Raw genomic sequence first — 24,822 nt, 5'->3', positions numbered from 1 at the left:
TAAATTGATATATAACACATTTTATAAAAATAATCGGCTGCGGAGATATCGATGTTTAAAAGAGAGCATGTCGAGACGTCTGGAAAATCACTGTTTCGAGAAAAGCGCCCTAAAAGTCTTCCTTTCGACACAATCGCAATCAAGGGACACGCAAGTCAGTTTTCACCTCTGGACAATAGAAGGTAAGCCCTAGCAACCCCCGAAGAGTTCATTCAAGCACATCAGCGTCGGCGGTCTCCTCACCAACCAATCAGTGACCAGGATGTGTTAAGCGGCTGAGCATAGCGCACCCCGCCCGCATGCACCAGTCGACTGGGCAGTGTGCGAGCTTCACGCTTCGGTTAGCAGCAAGCAGCAAACTGACCAATGAGATCACTCGGGTCGTTGTTAGGGGCGGAACCTATCTGTGGCGCTCAATCCAAATTTTCGAACCAGTTTCTGTTTCGTTGAAACACCAAAAAACATGGCTCAGAAAAACGCTATTTTTTTAATCTTTCCTTTGATCATTTTGCTTCAAAATTTCGACAGATGATAGAAGACATGTTAGACTCCAATAATATATCAAAATCAGAGAATCGTAAGTTTTGACCAATTTTAATGCTCTGACTTCAAACTCGATTTTCATGGCTTCGACCGTGCGCGACTTTAGGACCTTTTTGTTGTAGCGGGTCACATATCTTGCCAATGCGAGACAAACAGTTGTACATGATTGGCAAATAATCAGCATCTGGTACTATATAATGTATGCATACACTAATTTTCTTGACATACTTTTAATACTTTAAGCCATTTCCAAAATATGGGGAAATCGTGAAAGTTGAGCATTTGAACTCTACTGGCAATTCATAAAAGTTTCATGAAGATATCTTAATCCATTTATGAGATTTGGACAGATAAATTAAATTTCAGCATTTTCACTTGACCTTTGACCTCATGGCCCAAAACTTTCTCCCAAGAACCTTTTTCTGATAATACTGTACACTGTATACACTGAGTTTGATGAAAATAACACTGGCTGAGATGGAAAGGCACTATGCCAGCCCTCATGCATGTTTATAGGCAAACTGTTGCTATGTACTTCCTACAACACTATGGATTGGAGCTTTCATACCCCACTGAAGTGACTTGACATTCATACCTCTCATTGCAGCAGATGAAGTCATCACAGCTAGATAACATTATAGGGCAGCAGACAGTATATGGAAAGAGTCCAGCATACTTCTGACTTTTGTAGAGGATAGCAGTATCTGCACACTGAAAAGGGATGGCTTACTCTGTGCAGAAATAGACATACAGCTGTATTATTATACATTTACTTACCTACAATTTTTAAAAGAAAAAAAAAAGTTCTAGTGCTACAGTAAAACAAGATGTGTATGTCACTAGGAGATTGATATTTTGGACCCAATGAGCTTTGAACAGAACCTCAACCCAGTCAGTGGGATTGTAGTAGTATTTAGAAAAGGCTTTAGGTGTCCTTTTGGAGCCTATCCCTGCAATTACTGAGATCACACAAGTGTGCAGCATGATCACTGTGATGTTGGAATAAGAATGAAACAAAAGTGTTGTACAAATCAAGCTTTTATAAGTAAATATTTCTAACTTACCATTAAAGGCATAATTTACCATTTGCAGATAAAACAAAAACCCAGCATTAGTGTTTTACAATAACACAGTTCTAAAATGTGATTTAGGGATAGAAACAACCGCTGTGAAAATTTGAACCTGTAAATTCGATGTCAAGTATTGTTAAATATACAAAATGTGAACAATAGTTATAATAAAAATGTTTCCAGTCTAAACCATCTAAAGTTACAGTTAATTGAGAAAAATACTGATATCTCCTTATATTTTAGGCTTTATGGAAAAAATTCTTTATGGTAAGATGTTTTGTGGTACAGCAGACCTACACATATCATGAAATGTGATATCTTGAACATTTTTTAAATCACTGCTCCCAAAGGTAAACAGGACAAAGTAAACAGGAAAAGTGCACTTCAATCGATAAAACTATTTAAAACGAATGAAACTGACAAATGATTAGAGATCAGTATCATTCCTGCCCAACAGTTTACAATATGCACTGACTGACTATTCATGCTATACCAAGAATACAGCTTGTCTCCTCTGACAGCACAGAATATTCACACAACACTGAACTTGTGTCCAATACCAAGCATTCAGAAGGTCTTCCAAATTTCTTGTATTTTATAACATTAAAAGTTTCCCTTATTTACCCCACCACCAGTAATCAAATCCATTCCACATTCTTATGAAGTACTCTAAGGGTGTTTGGCCTACTTATGTTATATTAAAATGAGGCAATCACCTCTGGAATTGCCCATGCAATCATGACACCCTAAACAGGGTCTTCTTGGCATCAAATTAGGGGGAAAGATGATACAATGTCACTTTTTTTTCTTCAGTGCTGGAATGTAAATACAGTGCACTCCCGTTAAAACGAAAAGCTCGGGACCGGCAGTTTTCTTTCATTATAACGAAATTTCGTTTTAACCGAACAAATACAATATATAACGAAAACAAGGAAACCGCGCATATATCATATTCTGTTTGTTGAATGCTCATCATACACTGGAAAGCTATGTAAAATGGGATGGTACCTTTTTGACTTTGTTTATATATTACATCAATAAGAGAGCATAAAGTTGTTTGTACTGTCACACATGTATAGAAACTAATGGTTTAGGATTCAGTTACAGTTCGCTATTCCAAAGGTTCGTTTCTTTCTACAGTTTGTTACTTCGAAGGCTCCTTATTCCGAAGTTTTGCCATTCCCAGGACTCCGAAAGTTTGTTCATCTGAAGCTTTGCTCTTCCGAAGATTCGTTTTTCCGAAAGGTCATGATTTAGATAGAAATATATTGTTCGTTTTCCATAGGTTCGTTGATCAGAAAATGAAATTATGTTCGTCATTCCGAAGGTTTGTAAATAAAAAAAAATGAGAAAGGTTCACTATTCCGAAGGTTCGTTGTTCCGAAGGATTTTTAATCTGAAATGAAATGAGGTTCGTTATTCCGAAGGCTTGTTGATCAAACGAATGAGAAAGGTTAGTTATTTCGAAGGTTCGGTTATCTTAAGACAATTATTAGGTTTGTAATTCCTAGGTTTTGTTAATGGAACTCACCGCTTTTCACTTTTGGATTAACGAAACTTTTTTTTTAATGTTCCAATTAACGAACGTTTGGAATTCCTATCATTTTCGGACTAACGTAATAAGAACCATATTTCATTGTCGGATTAACGAACCTTATTAATAAAGCTCATAGGGACATTCACTTGTTATATGCGCTATAAAAATTTCATTATTATCATTAATAACGAACCTTTGGAATAACGCCAAAATGTTAGTAATAACTACCCTATTTCATTTCCGAACTAACGAACATTTAGATGTATCAGAATCGGTGTGTTTTGTAATAAAGAACCTTCGGAACAATAAAACGAACCTTAGGCTCTATTCAATTTCAGATTGTTGTATTACAATAACGCAAGTCCCTCTCGGAAACTGTGCGTGACACACGGAGTGTACACACAGTGATGTGGAGCGTTCGCCCACGCAGAGACGCTATAAATGCTTGTTCCGCTACATATTTTCGAAAGCGATCCGTATTTCGTTATAACGGAGCACATTTCTTTTGTTTATCTATGTCAGTGGCGCTCTGGAAAGACTTCGTTATAACGAAAATTTCGCTATAACCGTATTCATTATAAGCAAATTTTGTACCATAGACTTCAATGGCGATAATTTTGGGACCAGAAGTTTTACTCCGTATAACGAAATTTCGTTATAACTGTGTTCGTTGTAACTGGAGTGCACTGTGTTGGTGATTACGCTTATTTCAGTGTCCTCCATCATTCAATACGATCCAAATAAAATATAGAGAATAATTACACCTGTTGATCAGAAATTGCACTTCTTTTGATTTTTGTTTTCTTACCAATCTACAGGGTGCATTAAAAGTTTGTGCACCAGGTTTAAAAAGTTTGCAGCTAACACAGTCTTCACATACAGCAGGATCATATGGCTTTGAGTCACTGCATGTCTGAGAAGTGTTGGGCAAACACATCACCGTGAGTCTTCTGAAGCTGTTTGAGTCTTTGTTTCTTCTCCTTCAGGGGGATCCTTGTGTCATCAATGATAGCATTCATCAGCCCCTTCAGCATCTCATGGGTGTACACGTGGCCTTTGACCTCAAACTCCTCCGGGCTTATCCTTTGGCAGTAGACAACTGGCATGAGAGGAACATTACATTAACCTTGGACACCAAATTCAAAGGATCATGTAGAATTGGCTGTTTCAGATTTTATTTTGTTCAGTGAAAGAGAATAACACAGCATATAACACTGCCTTTGCTATTAAGCTATACGCATATTTTTTCTTTCTAATAAGCTTTCATTTTTGCCAAACTATCATCAGTAAAGTGGGGATAGAAATTGTATTAATTTCATGGTTCTTTTTCTACTATCCATTATTCAACAGGAAAATAAAGGAAGTCATCATGGTTCAAAGCACACTGCCGGTGAAGAGACGAGCTAAAGTCAACTGTGTCTGTGTGACAACATACTGGTCTGCTCTGGAACAGAGTGTGCTTCAGCTAGGATCAATATAACCTCTAACCCAGATAATCCATTACTGCGAAGACTGAAACTATTAGTTAATATATCTTGAGCTGGTATCTCTGTAAGCTCTGTACTTCTGAGGAGATCCATTCAATGGGACAAATGGAAAACAGATCCATCCAAACAAACACCATGGGAAAAAACATCATTCACCTGAGTGCTGGTGGGGGTTGAAGCTCACACAGACCAACATGACTCATCTTAATCACAGCAGATTATCAGAAAGTATGTCCTAGTCATTCTCACCACAAAATCTCTACAATGGCCCCATATCTATTATCATATCCTCCATTAATGAAATCATGTTCATTGATTGGTCTACATAGCATCATGTGACCATGCGCTCCTGCTGTCTTTCGAGTAATAGTTCAAACTATTTGCTCTCAGTGATTTCTCAACAGTGCTATGTCCTTCGACTTTGTCTCGGGGCATAGCAATGTTAAAAAATCCCCTCTAGGCAAATACTTTTAACCATGTCAGTCACAGCAGTCAATATTTGCATACTCTCACATCTATTCTGACATAGTAGCCAATCAGCAGTCACCCTGCATCCATACCACTGTCACACATAAATCACCTACCTCGGCACAGGTCCTTCTCACCCTGCTTGGCCTGCTGCAGTCTGGCAGTGACAGCCTGCAGGACTGCCTCTGGGACCTTAAAAATCCGGTTCTGAGTATCCAGGAAGAAGGAAACTAGGTTCTTTGCTTGGACAGCTGCAAGGAGTGGGCTTGAGATGATGGCAGAGCAAAATGTGTTGCAGACGTTGGTTCGGTTATCAACCTGAAAAGGGCAACAAAACAAAGAAACATCATGGGCCATGAGGGAAGCACTGATCAATTATATGTGCATTAGTCAGGGTAAGGTGAGTATCATTTGCTTTTCTAAGGGTGGAGCTAGGCTAGTGCAAAAGAAAGAAAGAAAGAAAGAAAGGGGAAAAAAAGAAACATACTGATAAAAAAGCCATGATGCATATTTTGATTAATAAGTTCAAGACCTTGCGACTTGCAGAATTATTTGTATTAGCAGAAGTCAATATCTAACACACATTACATGGGGTGATGGCACTCATTAGTTTCAGAATCAGAAATTTAATTGCGAAACTCCTATGAAAAGGGATGGCTTTCCCATCTTAGAATGGAAATGGAAATTTTGTAGAGTTGATAGCTTCTACAGATTACATCTGTGAAAAGGGTAGGTGCACAAATGAGGTTCAAGAGCTCCCAAATGCAAGTTCTTTTCATCTAAGTAGACAAAAATGTCCATCTTTATCTAGTGATCAGATTAACCCTGATCAATGAGATGCCTGAGTGGTTCTGATGAATGCTTGCTGCAAGCCATTGTAAGATGACTACACCAAGTACAGACTTCCTTCTTAACCCATTCCTTCCGCAATTCTCTGAGTGCCTATAATGCCCCTAAACAAGATTCTTTTTGCCCGTAGACAGAGAGGCAGACAGGTTGGTAATCCACCTGTGTGAAGGCAGTCAAGCGGTGCATTGTATCCCCCTTTCCACAGTCAACTACATGTTCCAGTGAACAATGGAAATATTGATCGGGTGTGAGGTATGAATAGAGCCTGCGCTGATGAGCTCACAGAATCTTTTGTTCTACACAAAACCAGGCACCTGACTGGAGTGACTGGGGTAAGTGAAAGCAGAAATCTAACTGATCTCAGCCCTGATCGCAATGTACATGTTCGTACGAGTTTACAGCAGAACAAGTGAAAACTAAATCAGGAAGAAGGTAAAAAATGCTGTGAAATACGCATTTTTCAAACAGATGGAGAACAAATTCTGATAGAATAAACTCTGATCTTTTTATCAAACCCACTTTTCTGGGCATTTTAACACAAAGAAACATGAATTTAGGCCACGAAAGGAGGCACTCTTGTCTTCATTTTGGGAACCTGGTATTCCAGGTTCCCGTAGATCAGATGCTCCCACGGGAACCTGGTATACCAGGTTCCCGTAAGGAACTGGTTAACTGGCTTTGTTCTCTTTCCTTATCACTTGCCCCTACTATGCACTAGCTTCCTTAATCCAAACAATTACTGCTCTCTCATCCTAACAATGTTACTGGTGTACAAGAACTGATAATCTGAAGTTTCTGAGAGCAAGGGGACTGCTGGATTGCACAGAGCAGAATAACTTAACTCAGTCGAAAACTAAGCAGTAGCTCCTAATGAGATTTTAGCTGCTGCTGTGCTACAACGAATACCAAGCACGTGCACACGTAATGGATGATGACAACAGATTCATGACTATGATTCTCTGTTCATTACCTCCGCCAAGGTAGGTGCAGGTAAGTGATCATCGGCATAGGTTTGTCTGTTTGCAAAATAACTTTAAAAGCTGCGTACGGATTGAAATGAAACTTGCATGAAAAGTCAATATTGACACAAGGAACACCTCATATAATTTTGGTAGTGATCCAGGAATTTTTATGGATTTTTGAAGGATTTTTCATCTTTTGGCATATAAGGTCAACGAACTTGGGGTTCAAACTGTGCGTACTGACAATTTACCGGCGCGCACTTCTAGAAGCATTGTGCTCTGCTCGAGCAATTCCGCAAGGCGCCGTGCAATGATGTAAACAAAAGGCTTCTGTTTTGGGAAATAGATTGCAAGCATGTAAGGGTGGAAATGAGTTGCTGGCTTGGCGGAGGTCTGTGCTCTCCAAGTACTTTTCTAGTTGTGTTAGGGGTTTAGAGACTTGGGCCAATATATTCTCTTGCATGTAAATGATACCATTCTCTATCGTCCAGTGTCATATCGCAATCTTCAGCGCAGTCTGAAGAAGCCACCAGTAGGAGGCAAAAGTACTAACTAAGGTGAAATAAAGAACATAGTTCTATGAAATCACCAATCAGATGAACCTCATTCAAGACCTATGCTAAGTTGAGGTCTTAGAGCCCTCATAAAGACTGTACCTGATAAGTCAGCTTCACAGCTGTATTCTTACTGGCCTCCCCCATGAAACGCAGCAAAGCTCTCAGCTGGAGACGTGTTGTAGCCGGTAACAGGAGCACACAAAGCTGAGTCAGTTCAATGGCCCTAGAGCTCTTCCCCCCACCCAGGGCACCTAGGATCATGGTGACAATGTCCATAAGAAGGAGGGGGATGAGAGCACCAGGCTTGGCCTCTGTGAAGAGCCCAACAATGGCCTGGTACAGAAGAAGCTTGCGAGCATGGAGCATAGCTGATGTCTGTGGCCAATTCTGGGCAAAGTCCCTCTGCAGCTGACCGCCTTCTGGGTGGACCTCTAAGCAGTACAGGGCAGATTTCAACCAGGGGTCAATGCTGTAAATGGAAAGAATTGAGGTATTCATCTGTAGCAACCTTTTAAGATGAATACACTGTCATATTCAATGGTCTGGATATTAAATTCAAACTCTGAGAAATGAGCATCATGTAGGACCTTTCCATCCTATGCCAGTCAACCAACACTGAAGAGCAATTTATGGGCTCATGACTTTGCAGCAAGTATCCCCCAAAATTGGGATGTCAATATACAAGCAATCATATACAATTAACAGCAGATGTTAATGCTTGATTGTAATTATGCATACTAAGCATACTCAGCATTGGTTCTTGTTACCAGGTTACAGTCAAACCTCGACTGTCTGGCCATCTCTTATCTGGACTTCTCTATCATCCGGACGTATTTTTGCAGTGAAGACGAAAAAAAAAAAAAAAATGATTTCAAACTCACTAAAGAAATTTCTATAAAACTCACATGATTTACCAATAATATTCCCAACATTAACATACATTCACACGAAATCATAATCATGACAGTATGCAGTCACGATCACAAGTTCTGGTATTCACAAATAAAACATTCATCATAAGAACATGGAAGGAAATCTCTCCAGTAAATAATGGTGCGGTAGAGACGATCGGTCATACAGCGAGCTAATAATGAAAACGCCGATAAGATGGCAATTCTTATCACTCAATGTTGCCATAAATTTCTGATCGTTCGAAATGCCCAAAAATGTTAGCTGCAATGCCACCTTCACAAACTACACATATGAGATTGTGTAATTTCTGAGTCTATCATAATCATGTATCCACATGCGCATGCATGCTGAATTTGAAATCAAACTGACCTGCTTAATCTGTTTTAATGAATGCATGTACAGTGTATAGAGCTCATTCACTTTATCTGTTTTTGTTTTCTCATTTAAAGCATGTCATTTTCATATCACTATACCTCTAAAACATAAACATGTTGTTTTGAAAGCAGACCAGAATCTTGAGATAATTTCTAGAAAAGAGAAAGGAGCTACTCAGGCAAGAATTGCAGCAACGTATGGGATTGAAAGAAGTATGGTTTCTAACATCTACAAACAGAGAGATGCCCTAAAACAATGCTGCACACTGGCACTGGTCTGACGGTCCAGGACCAGTAAATATCACTGTCGGACCAGTACCTTATTCAGGAATGGAACAGTAAAATACGGAAAAAACTGGGTACTTACTGGTCCGACAGACAGGTCGGACCAGTTGGCCCAGTAGAAAAAAATGGGTTAGTGTGCAGCCCTGCCTAAAAACAAAACACAAAAACACTACCTATGAGGTTTCTGTCAATGCAATGTTATGTGCCTAGCAACTATAAAAGAGGACTAATACTTTCATACTTTGAAGCAGGCTAGCAGAGAGTACACCACTGTTTTACAGTGTACACTACCTACCTAGCTACCACTGGGTCAGCAGCTATATGTGCATGTACATACATGTTGGTAAACACTGTTTCTCCCATATCTGGTCAAATCGCTTATCCTGACATGGCTGGATAAAAGAGGTCGGACTGTATATGTGACCCACTACAACAAAAGGATCGGAAAGTGGGGGGAGGACAATTTTCTGAGAATGTCATGACATTATTTCTTTATTCCTCCACTTTAATTTCATATGTACATTTGTAATACGACTCATAAAAGTACTCAGTTGTGGAGATAGCGATGGTTTTATTAGTGCATGTTGAGTGGTTTAGGAAATCAGCGTTTTGAGAAAACTGCCTTCAAAGTTTTTCTTCCGACACTATCATGATAAAGGGGAGGCAAGACAGTTTTCACCTCTTGACAATAGAAGGTATGCTCCTAGCAACCTCCACGATGTTCATCAAAGCTTAGCCCCAGCCGTCTACGCACGACCAATCAGTAACCAAAATGCTATGCACTGACCAATAAGATCACTCCCTTGTTGCTAGGGGCGGAGTCTAGCTGCTGCGCTAAATCCAAATCTTCGGACACGTTTCTGTTCCGTTGAATGTCGAAAAATCATGGCTCAGAAAAACACAAATTTCTTGCCTTTCCTTCGATCATTTTCCTTCGAAATTTCGACAGATGATAGACGATGCATTAGACTACAAACTAATGCCAAAAACAGAAATCTGATCGTTTCGACTGATTTTGATGATCTGACTTCAAACTTGATTTTCTCGGCTCAGCCGTCACTGACTTTCAAATCCTTTTGTTGCGGCGGGTCACATATAATGCAAGGTTTGGTCATAATGATGTATGTCAACTATCAGTCTTTGATCATGTAAAAACCTGCAGTCATTATTACAACAACATTCAACATACCTTTCAAGATTAGGTCTGGTGACATTCCTTCTAGTGGACATTCTTGTGACTGCACCCCTTGCTGACCTTTCTACATGCTGAGCACTCTCATACTGATAGTTTGCTGCACAGGCAAGGAGGTTGTCCAGGTGGGATAGGTCCACTAGATGTAAGATCCTCTGAATTATGGCCTCCTTCCATATTTCACTCACAACTTGGCAAAGAAAAGAGACAAACAGCAATTACAGTCTTTAAAACACACACACACACTTTTTTTCAACTTTTATTTTCTTTCTTTTTCATATAAACAATATACAAATTAATTAATGACAAGATAACACAAATTTCATTATAACAACATAAAGTCCACATTGTCATTATTATGAATGAAAATATTACACACACACACACACACACAAGCAACTATGACATGTATCATACATTATTACTCTTTGCTTAATATCTATTGCAGTATGATTATAAAGAGTATTTCTGTGATCATTTTACAGAGTCAGAGTTATCTGATAGGAAATATTCTATATTACAGAATATTCTATTTTTTGAGCAGTTTGTATCATTCCACCCTTATGAAACTGTAGATTAGCAGAGCTTTCATAGCTATCACAGATATCAATGATTTTTTTTTTTATCCTTCTTTGCAGCTTGACAAACCCCTGTAAATGTCATCCCATCTCTTGTGAATATTCTCTCATATGAATATGGTCTATGGAAGTGTCTTCTAAAGTGTACTGGACAGAGTTATACAGTGCTACTTGCGCCAAAAATTAGCACCATACCTTCAACACAATTAATATGGAACAGGAATAGAAAGTAAACTGCTCACTAACAAAAGGCAATAAAGAAAGCAAAAGACACATTTCTGTCCATACCATCTTTAGATAACCTCTTTTCTCTCCTACTCTCACGTCCAAGCTTGCTAAATGCAGGAGTAAATGGCTTGCCAGGAGTGTTGTGAGGAGCAAGAGGCCTGCGGGAAGGAGACAGTATAGCTGCCAGAGTGCCTCCCTGGGAATGAGGACCTTCAAAGGCTGGGTTCTGGATCCCTTTCAAGTTACTTCCTCGTCCCTCAGCAAGTGAAGCTCTATCAGTTCATTGCGGGAAAGAAGAATATTGGTGTTATCAATGGAGACTGATCTAACACAAAAACCACGCTTCAGCAAAGGTTCAACACATACTAATCCTACTTCACAGAATAGCAGCAGGATGAAAGCGAAAAAGTACTTCGACCATTGTAATACTTGGGTCCAACTTACTGACAAATACTACAGATAATACAGCAATCTATTCAACACACGTTTTGCTACGGAAAATTAAATTCACTGGTCAAAATCACAGGTAATGATACTATGGGTTTGATCCACAACATTTCATCCATGATAATTTGATCCCACTCAAGTGACTAGTCATGATCTCCTGTCTTCCACTCAGGAGATTTAATGACACACTGAAAATATGAACTTTTCATGAAGAAACAATGACAGAAAAATCTGCTTGCTCATACTACAGCAGCAAAAAAAAAAAAAAAAAAAAAAAAAAAAAAAAAAAGAGCAGTCTCATTAACACATAACAAAATACTTTCAATATTTGATGCATCACGCATTACCCCGGGGTACGGTACCATGTTGTGTAGCGCCACCTCATGTCCACTCGAGGACAGCCCCAGAGAAATGTATGCACTGTGTGTGCATGTACACAGTCATTCCCATGTCACTGCATGTTATACTATGCATGCACGGTACGCTGTGCTAGCAATAGCGTGTGCTTCAGTGCAGTGTAGTGCCATGCAGTGCAGTGCAGTGGCTAGCGCGCGCTAGCTCCAGCACCAAAATAATTTCCACTTTTCGGCAACCAAGGGTACAACCTTTTAAAAAAAATAAATAATTCAACAAAATGGCGGATTTTTATTTGGTAACCCGGGATACCATTTATGTTATCATTTTTTATTATGGCATTAAAAAAAAACAGATGCATGTTTCAAGTGACTGTTAAAACAATGGGCCGAATGCATAAAACAAGCAATTGCTTGTAAGCAATTGCTTCAAGCAAAAGCACAAGCTCGTCTAGCAAAAGGTCTAGCTCAAGCAATAATATTGCTTAAATCCATATGCATAACATTTTGCTTATGCTAATACCTTTTGCTTGTCCCGCACAAGCAATTGCTTGCGTTTTCAACAAAAGGGACTTCACGCCTGTGCGAACACAAGAACAAAGGTGAGTGTGACAGCATGTATTTGAAAGGGCATGTGTGTGGGGAAACATTTCCTGACATAGCAGAAGAGCTTTGAAATGCACACACAGACACATACACACACATCTATATACACACACGTATTACTGGCTGATTCCCATCACTGCAGCTTATAGTAGCCCGGATCTGCCAGATATGCACACGGAGAGAGGTCTCCTTGCTCTCCACCGAAGTCAGATATCCTACCTGATTTTCATCACATTTTGCGTGCTAAGCACTGGACATTCCCGTTGTTGACATGAAAAAGTGTCTTACACTACTCAGGAGTAATTTCTTGTAGATTCATACCACCCCTTCACAAGTGTGGTCTTTCTTTCATGAATATGAAAATGATTAAAAAAAGGGAACGTTCCGGTTAAGCAAAAGCTCAAGCTCATTTTACAGAGCTTGGAAAATCGTAAGCAATTGCTAGCAAGAACTAGCAAAAGGTATGTTTTATGCATACGTTTTTAAGCAAATGCTTGGCCTCTAAGCAATTGCTTGAGGGCAGCAAGCAATTGCTTGTGTTTGCTAGCAAAAGCTTCTGCTCTCAAGCAATTGCTTGTTTTTATGCATACGGATTCGAGTAAAAGGCTAGCACAAGCAATTGCTAGCGTTTATGCATTCGGCCCATTATAATAGTCTCTCAAGATGTGAACGTACCTATGGCCACTTCTACCTAATCCAAAGCTGCTTCGCCTCTTCTTCCTTCTGTCGAACTGGTCCTGTAACACATCTACGCTGAATCTCCTGTACGCATCAGTACAATGTGTATAAATATGCATACCTGCATATATGTGTATTACCATATATATTTGCTATACAGTATGTGAGACGGGCAACATGGGTTGTTTGGCTATATCATGCCATTCAATACACAGAGAGGGCTTTTTTTTTTTTTGTGAGAAAATTTTAATGCCTTTGCAGTTGCATTACTTTTTTTAAATGTGAATTATTTCTCTTCACGTTTTCCATATAACAAATTGCTTTTAATAGCCAACTGTACCATTGCATATAAAATCACATTTAATATCACAGGTTAGCCCCACCTTTCACAAGGATAAGATGTATGGGCTTACATATATGCAGGTAAGCCCGTTGATATATATTTATACATTTATATCGATATTATCAATATATCCCACGTGGCAGGTAAAATCAAGAGTTGAGAGTGCAAATGAAATTTGTGTGGATTTTGTGATGGAATATAAGCTGTCTGGCCAAAAGGTTACCACAACACGAAACGATGTTACTGTATTTTTTAATATCAATATCAGTCATCTATTCATTACATATTGTCCAGTACAGTAAGATACTTTTCGTGACATGAAGTTTTCATGAATTGGAGCTGACAGCCTTTTTTGCGGCATGAACTTTTTGCAAATTGTCACTGGCATTCAATAAGTACATATAGTGTAGACAAGAACTTTTGCATGCATTTTAATTTCGTGAATCTTGGCTCTGGCAAACTTTGCAAAATCCATATGCACATAAACATTTCTGGTTTTACAATACTTATAGCAAGGTACATGTATGTTGATAGTGTGGATTCTGACATACTGGACTGTCTCTAACCTGCAGGGTTTTGAAGTGTCACTGGGTGAGGCATGATGGCAGTAGCTCTGTGCAGCTGTGTCACCTGTACCTTCAAACTCTTCCTTCACATCCTTACTACAGAACCTAGAATATGTCAAAGTAAAGGGGGAAAAAAATGTCATCATGTCAACTGGTATGCCTATTAAACACCATATATATGACATTATTCTCCCAATAGGTGTACAGTACAGCTTGCTACTGTGAGACAACATTTTCACATGATTGGCAAACAAGCAATAATACACCAACCTTTAGGACAATACTTAGAGCCATTTTCAAAACATGGAAAAAATAGTGGCATCTTAGCATTTTCACCTGACCTTTAGCCATATGGCCCAAATCTTTCTCTACAAGATCATTGTGCAGTATGCATATACCAAGTTTGATAAGTCACAAGTGGAGGTTATATGTACAGTCACTTCTATGGTATAAAAAAAATACATTCTTGTAACTGCATCTGACCCCAAAATGAGCACAATTTTGAGATTTGTGTACATTTCCTACAGAAAACAGTGCTCTGTCATGAAACTCATAAAAACCTATTATTACTATTAATTACTTTGATTAATTCTATATGCTAATTATGGTAGAAAAGTTGTCAGTGACAATTTCCAATGAAAACTAGAACTATCACTCATTGTGATTAATATACCCCCACCCACAACTGAGGGAATTAGCTCAACCAGGATTATTTTTTTTACTTTTTAATGGAAAAAAAAATAATGTTACCATGGCAATGCACTGTTCAACAGTGAATAAATGTATATCTCACTGTTAGTCACATGTCCCACATCTCAAGTCAAGTGCTCAAAAAGTGAGTGAGCAAGATAAATAAACTGACAATTTCTATGGTTTTCATTAAAAATTGTGTTACCATGGGCATGGCAACACAATGTTGGACATTAAGAAAAAATGAAGTTTGCACAACTATGTATATCATAGCCGTCACATGTGCCAAATTTCAAGCCACCCGACCTCAGAGTGACTCCTATATACCCCCCCCCCCCTACACACTATGTGTGGGTGGGGGTATAATAAAAAAAAAATTAAAGTAAAAAAACAGAGATATAGAAAACAAATTCTGAACACAATAAAATACATACTAATAAATGTAAATGCCTTTTCAAAGTTTTTATAATGTACATGTACAATTGTTGAATATATTAAAGCAGATATACAAACCAAAAAATACACTCTCAATACTTTTAATTAATGTTTAAAGGCTAAAATAAGATCTTGGGCTTGATTTGCATGATTAATTACAGTTTGTAATCAAAATTAGAAATTGATTTTATAATTTCAAAAAAATTTACAACATAATCTTGTAGATTACACCATTACAATTGTACATTTTTTTTTCAGATGTACCCAAGACAAAAGCAGAATCGTGTTTCTAAACTGTCTTTTCTGCTTCATCCTCTGAATCAGTATGATGAATCTTTTTTTTTTTCCTCAAGTCAACACAATATAAAACATGACATACCGGTAACTGGAATAAACGAAGAAGACAAAGAAGGAAGTACCTGTAAAAATGTGAAGCACTGTCCTCAAAGAGAGCACGTTTGTTCCCAAAGTTACCAGAAGCTTGCACATCCTCAATAATATTCTGATCTAAAAAATACTGTGGAGAATGGAGAGAGTAAATTTGTTTGCTATCATTATCAGTAATGCATTCAAGAGGAACAATATGTTAGTTGAAACAGAAACTGAAATATCGTATTCGCCGGCGATAAGGAAGCACCATTTTTAACAAAAATAAATCAGTGAAGTCTGGTTGAGGCCTATACACCCGCACAAGCTAATTATTGTACACTGTATTTCCAATTCAAAAATCACTTTCCTAACCAACCCACATATATGCTGTGTGCCAATGAGAAACGCCATATCAACCACTGAATCAATCAATCTTATAGACAATGCTATGTTCTGCAATACGGTAAGTGACAATATGTTTTTTGTTTTATTATCTACTTATCACTGTCGCTGGTGCTAATTCTGAGGACATTTTTTTTTTTGAAGTCTAAAAAAAGAAAGCACAGCACAAATGTAAGCTGGTGTGCATGTAGCGGCAATTAGGCCAAAAAAAAAATGTTTGTTTGCCCTATATTGTCAAAACCCAAGAGGGTCGGTAGGTCGTTTCGTGTTTTTTTGTTTTTTGTTTTTTCTAAATACCTTTTTACCCATGTAATTTTGTAACTTTGGCAGGGCATCTCGTAATACACTCATCCTTCTGGCAATACTTCGAGTTCTAGTTCAACTTTGTACAGGATGTGGCACAAGTTTAATGCACTCAAAACTCAAAGGAATTCATTCAAATTTTACGTCTTACCAGGGCCCGGTAGGCGAAGCAGAAACACTCACTGACAAACACTTTATAACGTTCATCTGTGTTAAATTTTGCAAACAGCTCCAAAAAAGTACCTTCCAGTGAGATGCTGGCAACTGAACTCCAAACAGTTTCGGTGCCATGACAGCTGGTAACGGATGCTGCAAAAGTAGCCATCTTGGCAGTCGCGCTGCGCTGCGCCACGGCCAGTACGGCAGCTAGCTAGCTAGCGCACTACCTATGCATGTGAGCCAAAAAGGTAGCTAGCATGCAATGCGTGCTATAAAACGTAGCCTGCGGCCCCGCGCAGCCCGAACGCGATTACGACGTGTCGATGAAATGAAAAAACATTTTTAGACTTTTTTTTCATTCTTTCTTTAGCTTAAAATGGATAATTTTGGGTTTAAAACCATTCACAAATTTGCAGAAGATGAAATTTGTGGAAAAAAATAAACTTGAAAGAGCAAAAAAATATAAATAAATAAAAAACCCGACCCAAAATTTCCGTGATTTTCAGTCGGTCGCGAAGGGCAAACAAACCATTTTTTTTTTTTTTGGCCTTACAATCCTGTGCACATCACAAAATAGCACTATCTCATGCAATACTTGACTATTAAATAGTAGGCCCTACAGTGTGTGTGTGAATGAAGACACACAGGTACATTGTACTCCCGTTATAATGAACACGGTTATAATGAAATTTCGGTAACAACGAAGTAAAAATTCAGGCCGCAACATTATCCGTTCTATGTTTTTTTATTGTTTATTTATTTGGTTATAACGAAATTTTGATATAATGAAAGAAAACTGTCGGTCCCGAGGACTTTGTTATAACGGGATTGTGTGTGTGTGTACAATGGCTCAGTCATTCTTCACATTCAGGGTGTTGTACACAAAGATAAGATCACTCAAATCCTGACACGCAGTTTGCATCAACTGGAAAAAAAACAAAACAAAACATAAATTATTGTAGGGATATCATGGAAACATGCAGAAGTAACAAACTTTCTTAATATCAAAAATAATGCAGAAAAGCAAGGAAGGTTTGATCAGAACAAAATACCCCAGATTTCTTTTTCTTTTTTCCATCACCAAAGTCGGGGTACAGCCTATCTGGTGCTGCGGCCTTATTGCCAGCGAATACGGTACTGTGTAAGAAAATCTCAATAATGACAATGAAGACAAATAATAGTCACAAACCAAATAGTCATTGGATGAACATCAGAATGAGTTAATTGATATTTCATAAACAAAGTGCATTGATAACACATATACAGTGAAACCCCATTATAACGAGTTTGGTTATAATGAGGAACCGCTTATAACGAGGTGATCGCTTCGGTCCCATTTTCCTTTGCATGTAAACCTATGGCAGAACGAATCGGTCATAACGAGTTCCGTTATAATGAGATTCCGGTTATAACAAGGACAATTTCGGTGCATCATGATAAAGAAAAACATAAGCAATTTGATCGGATAAAACTAGGTTCAATTTCTTGACTAAATTGCCGCTTTCAAACACGCGACAAATGAAACATTGAAAACCGAATTCACGTTATCCACGTCTTTTTCCCGTTTTACAGAGAACCGTTCCTTCCAATTTCATGTTTTCTTCTAAACCACGCGATAAGACACAGAAAAACCTTCCAACGTTCATACTAAATTATTGAACATAATCATTCGATTTTCTTTTTCGCGAGATAGTACGTGTGTGTGATATTATAGGTCAGACCACAGCGCAATGAGAAAAAAAAAAAAGATAACGCATTCACAAACTTTTCATGTAGCGACACTTGTGGCCAAAAATGGACAATTGGAATGGGTGTGCAACTCATCATTATATCCTTTCCATTTTTAGTTCCGACTTCCAGTTCTTTTGCTGGTTAGCAAATACATGTATGAGTGTGGAAGATTAAAGCCGAAATAATCAATGAAATCATTGCAATCTTGCCGGGTGACAGTAGCGTAAAAATATTTGAATAGCACATGTTAACCTACTTTAAATCGGTGTTCAGAAAAAGAAACAAACGCATCTAACAGTTCCAAGAATGGATGTACAAAACGCGAAGAGATTTTCGGAAGAAAATAAAGAACGCAATTAATCCCTTCGGGTGCAACGATCATACATTGTACAAAATTACAGCCGAAATGATTCATGAAATCATCCAATTCCCGCTGGGCACCAACAGCGTAAAATACCTCGCAAGTTAACGGTAAACAACGCATGTTACTCTGAAATCATCGCGATCTCACCAGGTGACAGTAGCGTAAAAATAGTTGAATAACGTACATGTATATATGTTAACCTAAATCAGAAAAAGAAACAAATGCATTTATTAGTTTGAATAGATCTGGGTTTGTTCATTATCACAATTTTAACACTGCATTTCACAATGAAGATTTTTCTTTCTTTCAGAATGGTCTACCAGGTAGATTTGCGTAAAAAGGATCACAACCTTCCAAATTCAATCCTGTCGCATATTTTTCAAGAACGGATGTACAAAACGCGAAGAGATTTTCGGAAGAAAATAAAGAACGCATTTTTAATCCCTTCGGGCGCAACGATCATACATTGTATAAGATTACAGCCGAAATGATTCATGAAATCATTGCATTCCCGCTGGGCACCAACAGCGTAAAAATACCTCGCAAGTTACAGTAAAGAATGCATGTATTAATACTCTATTTGCGCTGGCAGGTGTGCAGAAAAACTTAACAAACATATTTTATACAATCTGATTTTGTTCATATTCATTTTACACTGTATTTCACAAACGAAAAAATATTCTTTCAAAATGGTTCAACACAAGAGGAAGAGATAGGTGTACTGTAGAAAGAATCATGAAAATAATATAGGCCTATACTTCTCAAGAACATAATGTGCAAGTATTATGCGAAGAGATTTTCGGAAGAAAAATAAAGAATTAACTCATTTCAACCCCTACTTTTTTGTCTAATTCACAAATAATTTCCCTTTATTCTCTCAATAATAATGATCCATAATTGTGTAATAACAATGCAAAGGATGTTCTTACAATGTAAGTTTCATTGATGGGTATATGACATTGTGCTTATGTTTTTCTTTGTTTTTGATGCGTACGGTTATAACGAGGTACCGGTTATAACGAGGTAATATCGCTGGTCCCAACGGACCTCGTTATAACGGGGTTTCACTGTATGTGAAGACTGGAAACTACATCCATATTTGTGTACATCTAATCATGTGACATGCATTCTACATAAAAATCATTCAGATTTAATGTTTGAACCAAATGAAATGATGTGTAAAGATAATTGCCCTCACAGATTCAATGTCTACTATTTCATCAATTTAACAAAAGATATCGTTTGAAGACTGATTATTTTTCTCTTGGTAAGTAGTGGCATGCAGTCTTCGTTCAAGCATGTGAACTTGAAATGAAGTGGACGAAAACAGAGAAAGATTTAGACATGACATGCATTAATTTGATACATCAATTTGATACATCAACAGACCAATACTTCTGACTCAAAAAACAAGTGTGCATTTTTTTTTTCAATTTCTCTGTGGGAATATACATCCTATACTCCTATGCCATACATTTCAAAATTGTATAATATTGAACAAAATTTAGTCAGCCGTACTCAACCTTTGATAATCCATGCCGAAGTTGTATCAATGTTTCTAATTGCGCCTCTGTGTATCATGTTGTCATGTGTACAAGTTGTAGTTAATTGTTTGTATCAAAGCGTCATGAGTGTCGATAGGCAACCACATTCACTTTTCAGGTAGCTAACTTTATCATTATTATATTCACATTCTCAAAAACATATCAACCCGTTGAGGAGGGGCTGATTTTGCTACAACAAGCATTTCCCATAGACCCCTGCCCGAGTATACTCGGGACTCATCGTCAACAGGTTAAAACATAGCTTTCCATAATCTAAATCCAATGTCTTATATTGTTTCTTAGGTGGGAAATCACCTTCTCAAATCAACTCTTTTCTTCAATGAAAAAGGATTTCTAATAATGTTGCTGTGGTTCCCAATCACAATCCTAACTACTTGTGAAATTGTGTGCAGTGATTTGCAAAATATTACACTCCTGAAATATGTTTTACAGTATTTCATATTACTTTCTTAGGTTTCAAGCACACAGTTGAAGCGGTTATGCTACAGTGGACTCCCGTTACAATGAAGTACTCGGGACCGGAGTTTTCTTAATTTTTGTATCAAAATTTTGTTATAACCGAACAAACAATAAAGAACAAAGAGTGGATATTTTTGCGGCCTGAATTCTTACTTCGTTGTAACCAGAATTTCATTATAACTGTGTTCGTTAGTTCAAATTGGAGTGCACTGTAAAGTTGAATAGTTGAACTTAGTTGACCTATCACATGTACATATTGCACACAAATGTCCCCGAGTGTAGTGTACTCAATCATTGCAGGTATAAGCCTTCAATGCAATCGGTATGATAAAACAATACATGTACGTATGTCCTTTGTATGTATTTTGTGTGGTTTCCTATGTACATTGTACATTTCATATCATCAAGCAGGCAAACATACACAGCCATTTTAAAGGGTCCGCGAAATACTGTAAAACGAGAAATTTTCGCGTGCATTTTAATTTCGCAAATTTCGCGAGCGCCAAAATTCGCGAAATTAAAATGCACGCGAAAGTTTTTGTCTACACTACATGCATTGAACGCCAGTGGCAATTCGCGAAAATTTCATGCCGCGAAAAAGGCTGTCAGCTCCAATTCGCGAAAATTTCATGCCGCGAATATATCATATTTTACAGTAATCAACATTGTGTGTAGGTCTAATACACGTATGTATTACATAAAGGGATAATATTACAACTGACAGGAAACCAAAGAGTGATACACATCTATAGGAGCATTGTATTTCATGTGATGGAAGAAAATAAATAACCTGGCAAAGTTTGGAAATCTTCTCTCTTGTGATGTCTCTGCCTTCAGCACTATCCCGCTCCAGATAGTCACAGATGACATCTACTGCATCAGCTCCTGTGAAACAGTCTTCATATGACCTCATCAGGTGTTTCCTAGTCTTCACATCCACGGCCAGTTTGAGGTGTTCCACTATTCCATTCCACAGCTGAGTAGCTCTGAAAGGGCCAGGTGCTAAATAAAGATATATAGGTAAAGACAACATTTTTAGAATTTCAGTTTTCATGGAATTTGATCCCTTGGGTTGAACAGTACACTTGAAACAGGGAGGTGCTAGAGAAGGAGAGACAACTACTGCTCTCCTTTAAAGTCATGCTCGGCACCGCCGAGAAGTTACGCGTTCAACTACAGGTGTTACCCATGTGATGTGACAAAAGAGAGCATCAATAATCGGGACTAGCGCTCTCACATCTAGAAATACTTGCCCCTACTGCAATTCGCTCTCTCTCTTTCAATGTGATGGCAACAATGAATTTGTGTACCTTGAATTGGAGCAGCGAATCAAAATGCAGTGCAAAACTGACAATTTTAACAGCAAATAGTTTAAAAGCATGCTGGAACACGCTTTAGCGGAGTACTTTATTTGACAGATCAAAATATACCAGATTAAAAGATAGAAAACTAACATGCGGAAATGTGCGCATTATAGAAAAATATTCGGTTTTTAAGATGGCCTAATTTTCATTTCATTTCGATTTGCGCATTACGAAGAAACTAGAAACATGTTTATTCCTAAATCAGTAAATAGAGTATTTCATTTAAAATTTTACGGTGAAATAAAGCTTGTAATTCAACGAAAAGTGAAATGCGCTCGTCTCCGAACTTCGTCTTGCAACTAGAGCGGTGCCGAGCATGACTTCAAAGCGTAGTGGAATGCTAGAACATGTGTTTGCATGAATTACGAAGTTGCCACTCCATCTCTGTAACACCTCCCTGCTTGAAATTCAAAATTTAAAAGGGGTATAATGACAGAAAATCTAATCCTTCTACAATGTACACTTACAATCAATTGCGGTGTCCCACATGGCCACAAGGGTCTGTAGGCAAACCACTTCTGTTCTCTGTATCTTTCAAGGATTAAGCACATTTTTGATAGACATAACATTCAGTATCACTGTTATAAATGCAGATGACACACTGTATACAAGTATTTGAGCCTTTTTCACCAACCAGGACTTGACTCTCTGAAAATTTAAAACAATTAGAATTATGTATTGATGATGTTAAGACATGGATAGAAAAAAATGGTCTGAAATCTAACAATTCAGTAAGTCAGAATTTATTCTGATAGGATCCAAACAGATGTTGTCTGAAGTGAATTCTGATACATGTTATGTTAGAATTGGCAACAGTAATATTAAGCCATTGAACAAAGTTTGCCATCTTGGTGTTGTATTTGATGCAAATCTGTCATTCACAGACCTACACCATGTATCCCAAACTGTAAGATTTCATTTTGTAACCTACATAGGCTCAATTTGGAGATACTTTAACTAGATAAGCAGCAGAAAAATTAATGCATGCTCTTATTTGTCCCATCAAGATTTCAGCAATTCTCAATTTTGCAGCTTTCCACATAAAGAACACAGTAAACTGCAACATCTTCAGAACTGCGCTGCTAGATTACGATGTACTTACTTTCACAAAGAAAACAACATCTACCCCACTACTTTGGTCCCTACACTGGCTCCCTGTAGAACACATTAACTTCAAAATTCTTCTTCAAGATTGTCTACCGTACATTGCACAAATTTGCCCCTGCTCACCTTCCAAATACTCATCTTCACCAACCACCACAAAATCTCCGCTCATCGAACACACAGAAATTACAGGTACAGTGTACCTCAAATCAAGCATTGTTTGGGGGATTGTGCTTTCTCTTTGGATCCAAAACTTGACGGAATGTGAACATACGAAAGCACCTTCCATTGACGCTTTAAAAAAAAGACTCTCAAAACCTATCTTTGATTGTTTACATGTTTACATATTAATTGTTTGTTTTCTTATTGCTCTTGTGTTATCTTTTATGATACTCTGAATATTTTGTAACGTAATATTCTCTTCCACAGCGCCAGGAGTATCTTTTGACACTGTAGGTATAAGGAGTACTTAGTTATAAGAGTCTCTCTATTATCATTATCACAAGATAAGTATGGTCTTGACATGATGTACAGTGTGTATGACAGAAAAGCAACAGCTAAATGCACTCCAGTTGAAAGTTAACAATTTCTGGGCAGACACTTCTGAAATGTATGTTTTACAGACTCTATATAGTTGTACTGTACATGTAGTTTGGATTCTTCAGCTGCTCCTGTGAGTTTAGGCTCTGCTGGATCTGTCTCTGCTACACCTAGACCATCTGCCCCTTGTTCGGTGGCCTCTTGTTAACTGTACAGTTGGCAATGCAGCCTGCCCCTCACATAAGAGACAGATATCTTCCAGTTACTCTGCTGTGGGGACGGTGCAATCTATTTGCGCCGTTTGGGCGCTTTTTCAGAGAAAGTGGTCACTGGTCCAGAGAAAGCGCCCAAACGGTAAGCGGGCGGCGGAATCGTGGGCGGAATTGACGAAGAAAGTGAACTCGTCATACCTACAAAGTGATTATTTTGCTAACAAACTGGAGTATGTCATCTACCCACCTACTCTATCAGTGTGGAATAGTAATTTGGAATATATGGACAAGATCAGGTTAGTACTGATTTAATTTTTCTCGTTACGAATTTGTGTAAAAAGATGTCAGACTTCAGCTTCACGAGGCTGATTCGTGCGCGGAGAGGTGAGAGCCGCAGAAAAAAGCATCGAAAATATTTAGTCGGATCAGGCCGCTAGGTGCGGCAGTCTTGCATTGTGCGAACGCGCTGGCGCCCGTGTTTTGATGGGCACTCTGCATCGGTTGATTAAAACTCGATTTTTGAAAAAAAAAACACACAGGATTTTTTCTTCTTTTCATCATGGATAGTGGACATGTGTGTGTATAAACAAAAAATCACCGTGCAAAGTTGCGACAATTTATACGTCAGATGTGAGATGAATAAGAAGTGAATGGGGGGCCTCATGAGGCGGTGGGGAGGTCCTCATGAGGAGGGACCATCCTCGTACGCGGGGGCGGTCGGTCCTCATGAGCGGGTTTCCCGGACTGATATTGAGTAGAATTCTACTGTAACTGTACTAAGGAGAGCCATAAATGATTTTAAAAAGTCCTCCCGACAGAAGGATTTTGGATGTCTCCACAGGCCATCTTTTAATCTTTTAATACCAGGTAATGGACCCTTTAGCACCTTTCGGCCGGAATGCCACGGCCACGGCACTGCACTGCCATTTGTGGCCATGCAGCTCATGCAGCATGCACGTACACAAGTTGTAGTATGCAAGCGGGCAGCAGCATGCAGCAGAGCGCAGGGCAGTGGCAGCGAGCGGGGGGCTTGCCTGCGCAGCTGATGACGACCGACCGGCTCCATCGGGCGTATCGTGTGGCGATATGA

General features: G+C 38.4%; 1 protein-coding gene across 1 annotated transcript; it reads right to left on the bottom strand.

Annotated features, from left to right (window-relative positions):
• Window positions 1–4,052: 4,052 nt before the first annotated feature.
• On the bottom strand, window positions 4,053–21,675 carry LOC139733378 (DEP domain-containing protein 7-like). The gene is made up of 9 exons (XM_071644212.1): window positions 21,303–21,675; window positions 15,580–15,677; window positions 14,036–14,140; window positions 13,124–13,210; window positions 11,103–11,314; window positions 10,234–10,426; window positions 7,573–7,942; window positions 5,222–5,423; window positions 4,053–4,249 (listed from the first exon to the last, which is right to left on the bottom strand). The coding sequence occupies exons 1-9, from the start codon at window positions 21,564–21,566 to the stop codon at window positions 4,053–4,055; spliced, it is 1,728 nt and encodes a 575-aa protein (XP_071500313.1). The 5' UTR covers window positions 21,567–21,675.
• Window positions 21,676–24,822: the final 3,147 nt, after the last annotated feature.

The sequence above is a fragment of the Diadema antillarum genome, unplaced genomic scaffold (assembly GCF_040938485.1).
Source record: "Diadema antillarum isolate AM-2024a unplaced genomic scaffold, OU_Dant_1.0 seq00000472_RagTag, whole genome shotgun sequence".
Lineage (NCBI taxonomy): Eukaryota > Metazoa > Echinodermata > Echinoidea > Diadematoida > Diadematidae > Diadema > Diadema antillarum.
The sequence above is the reverse complement of the archived record's forward strand: the minus strand, read 5'-3'. Positions and strand labels throughout refer to the sequence as shown.

Bases quoted from the DNA above. Each gene is read 5' to 3' on its own strand.
- LOC139733378 (XM_071644212.1), bottom strand. From the start codon at position 21,566: ATGAAAACTGAAATTCTAAAAATGTTGTCTTTACCTATATATCTTTAT. The intron at 11,315-13,123 runs GTACGTTCACAT...ATGAACTGATAG, and splicing joins TTAGGTAGAAGTGGCCATAG to AGCTTCACTTGCTGAGGGAC. The intron at 10,427-11,102 runs GTATGGACAGAA...TTCTTTGCCAAG, and splicing joins AAAGAGGTTATCTAAAGATG to TTGTGAGTGAAATATGGAAG.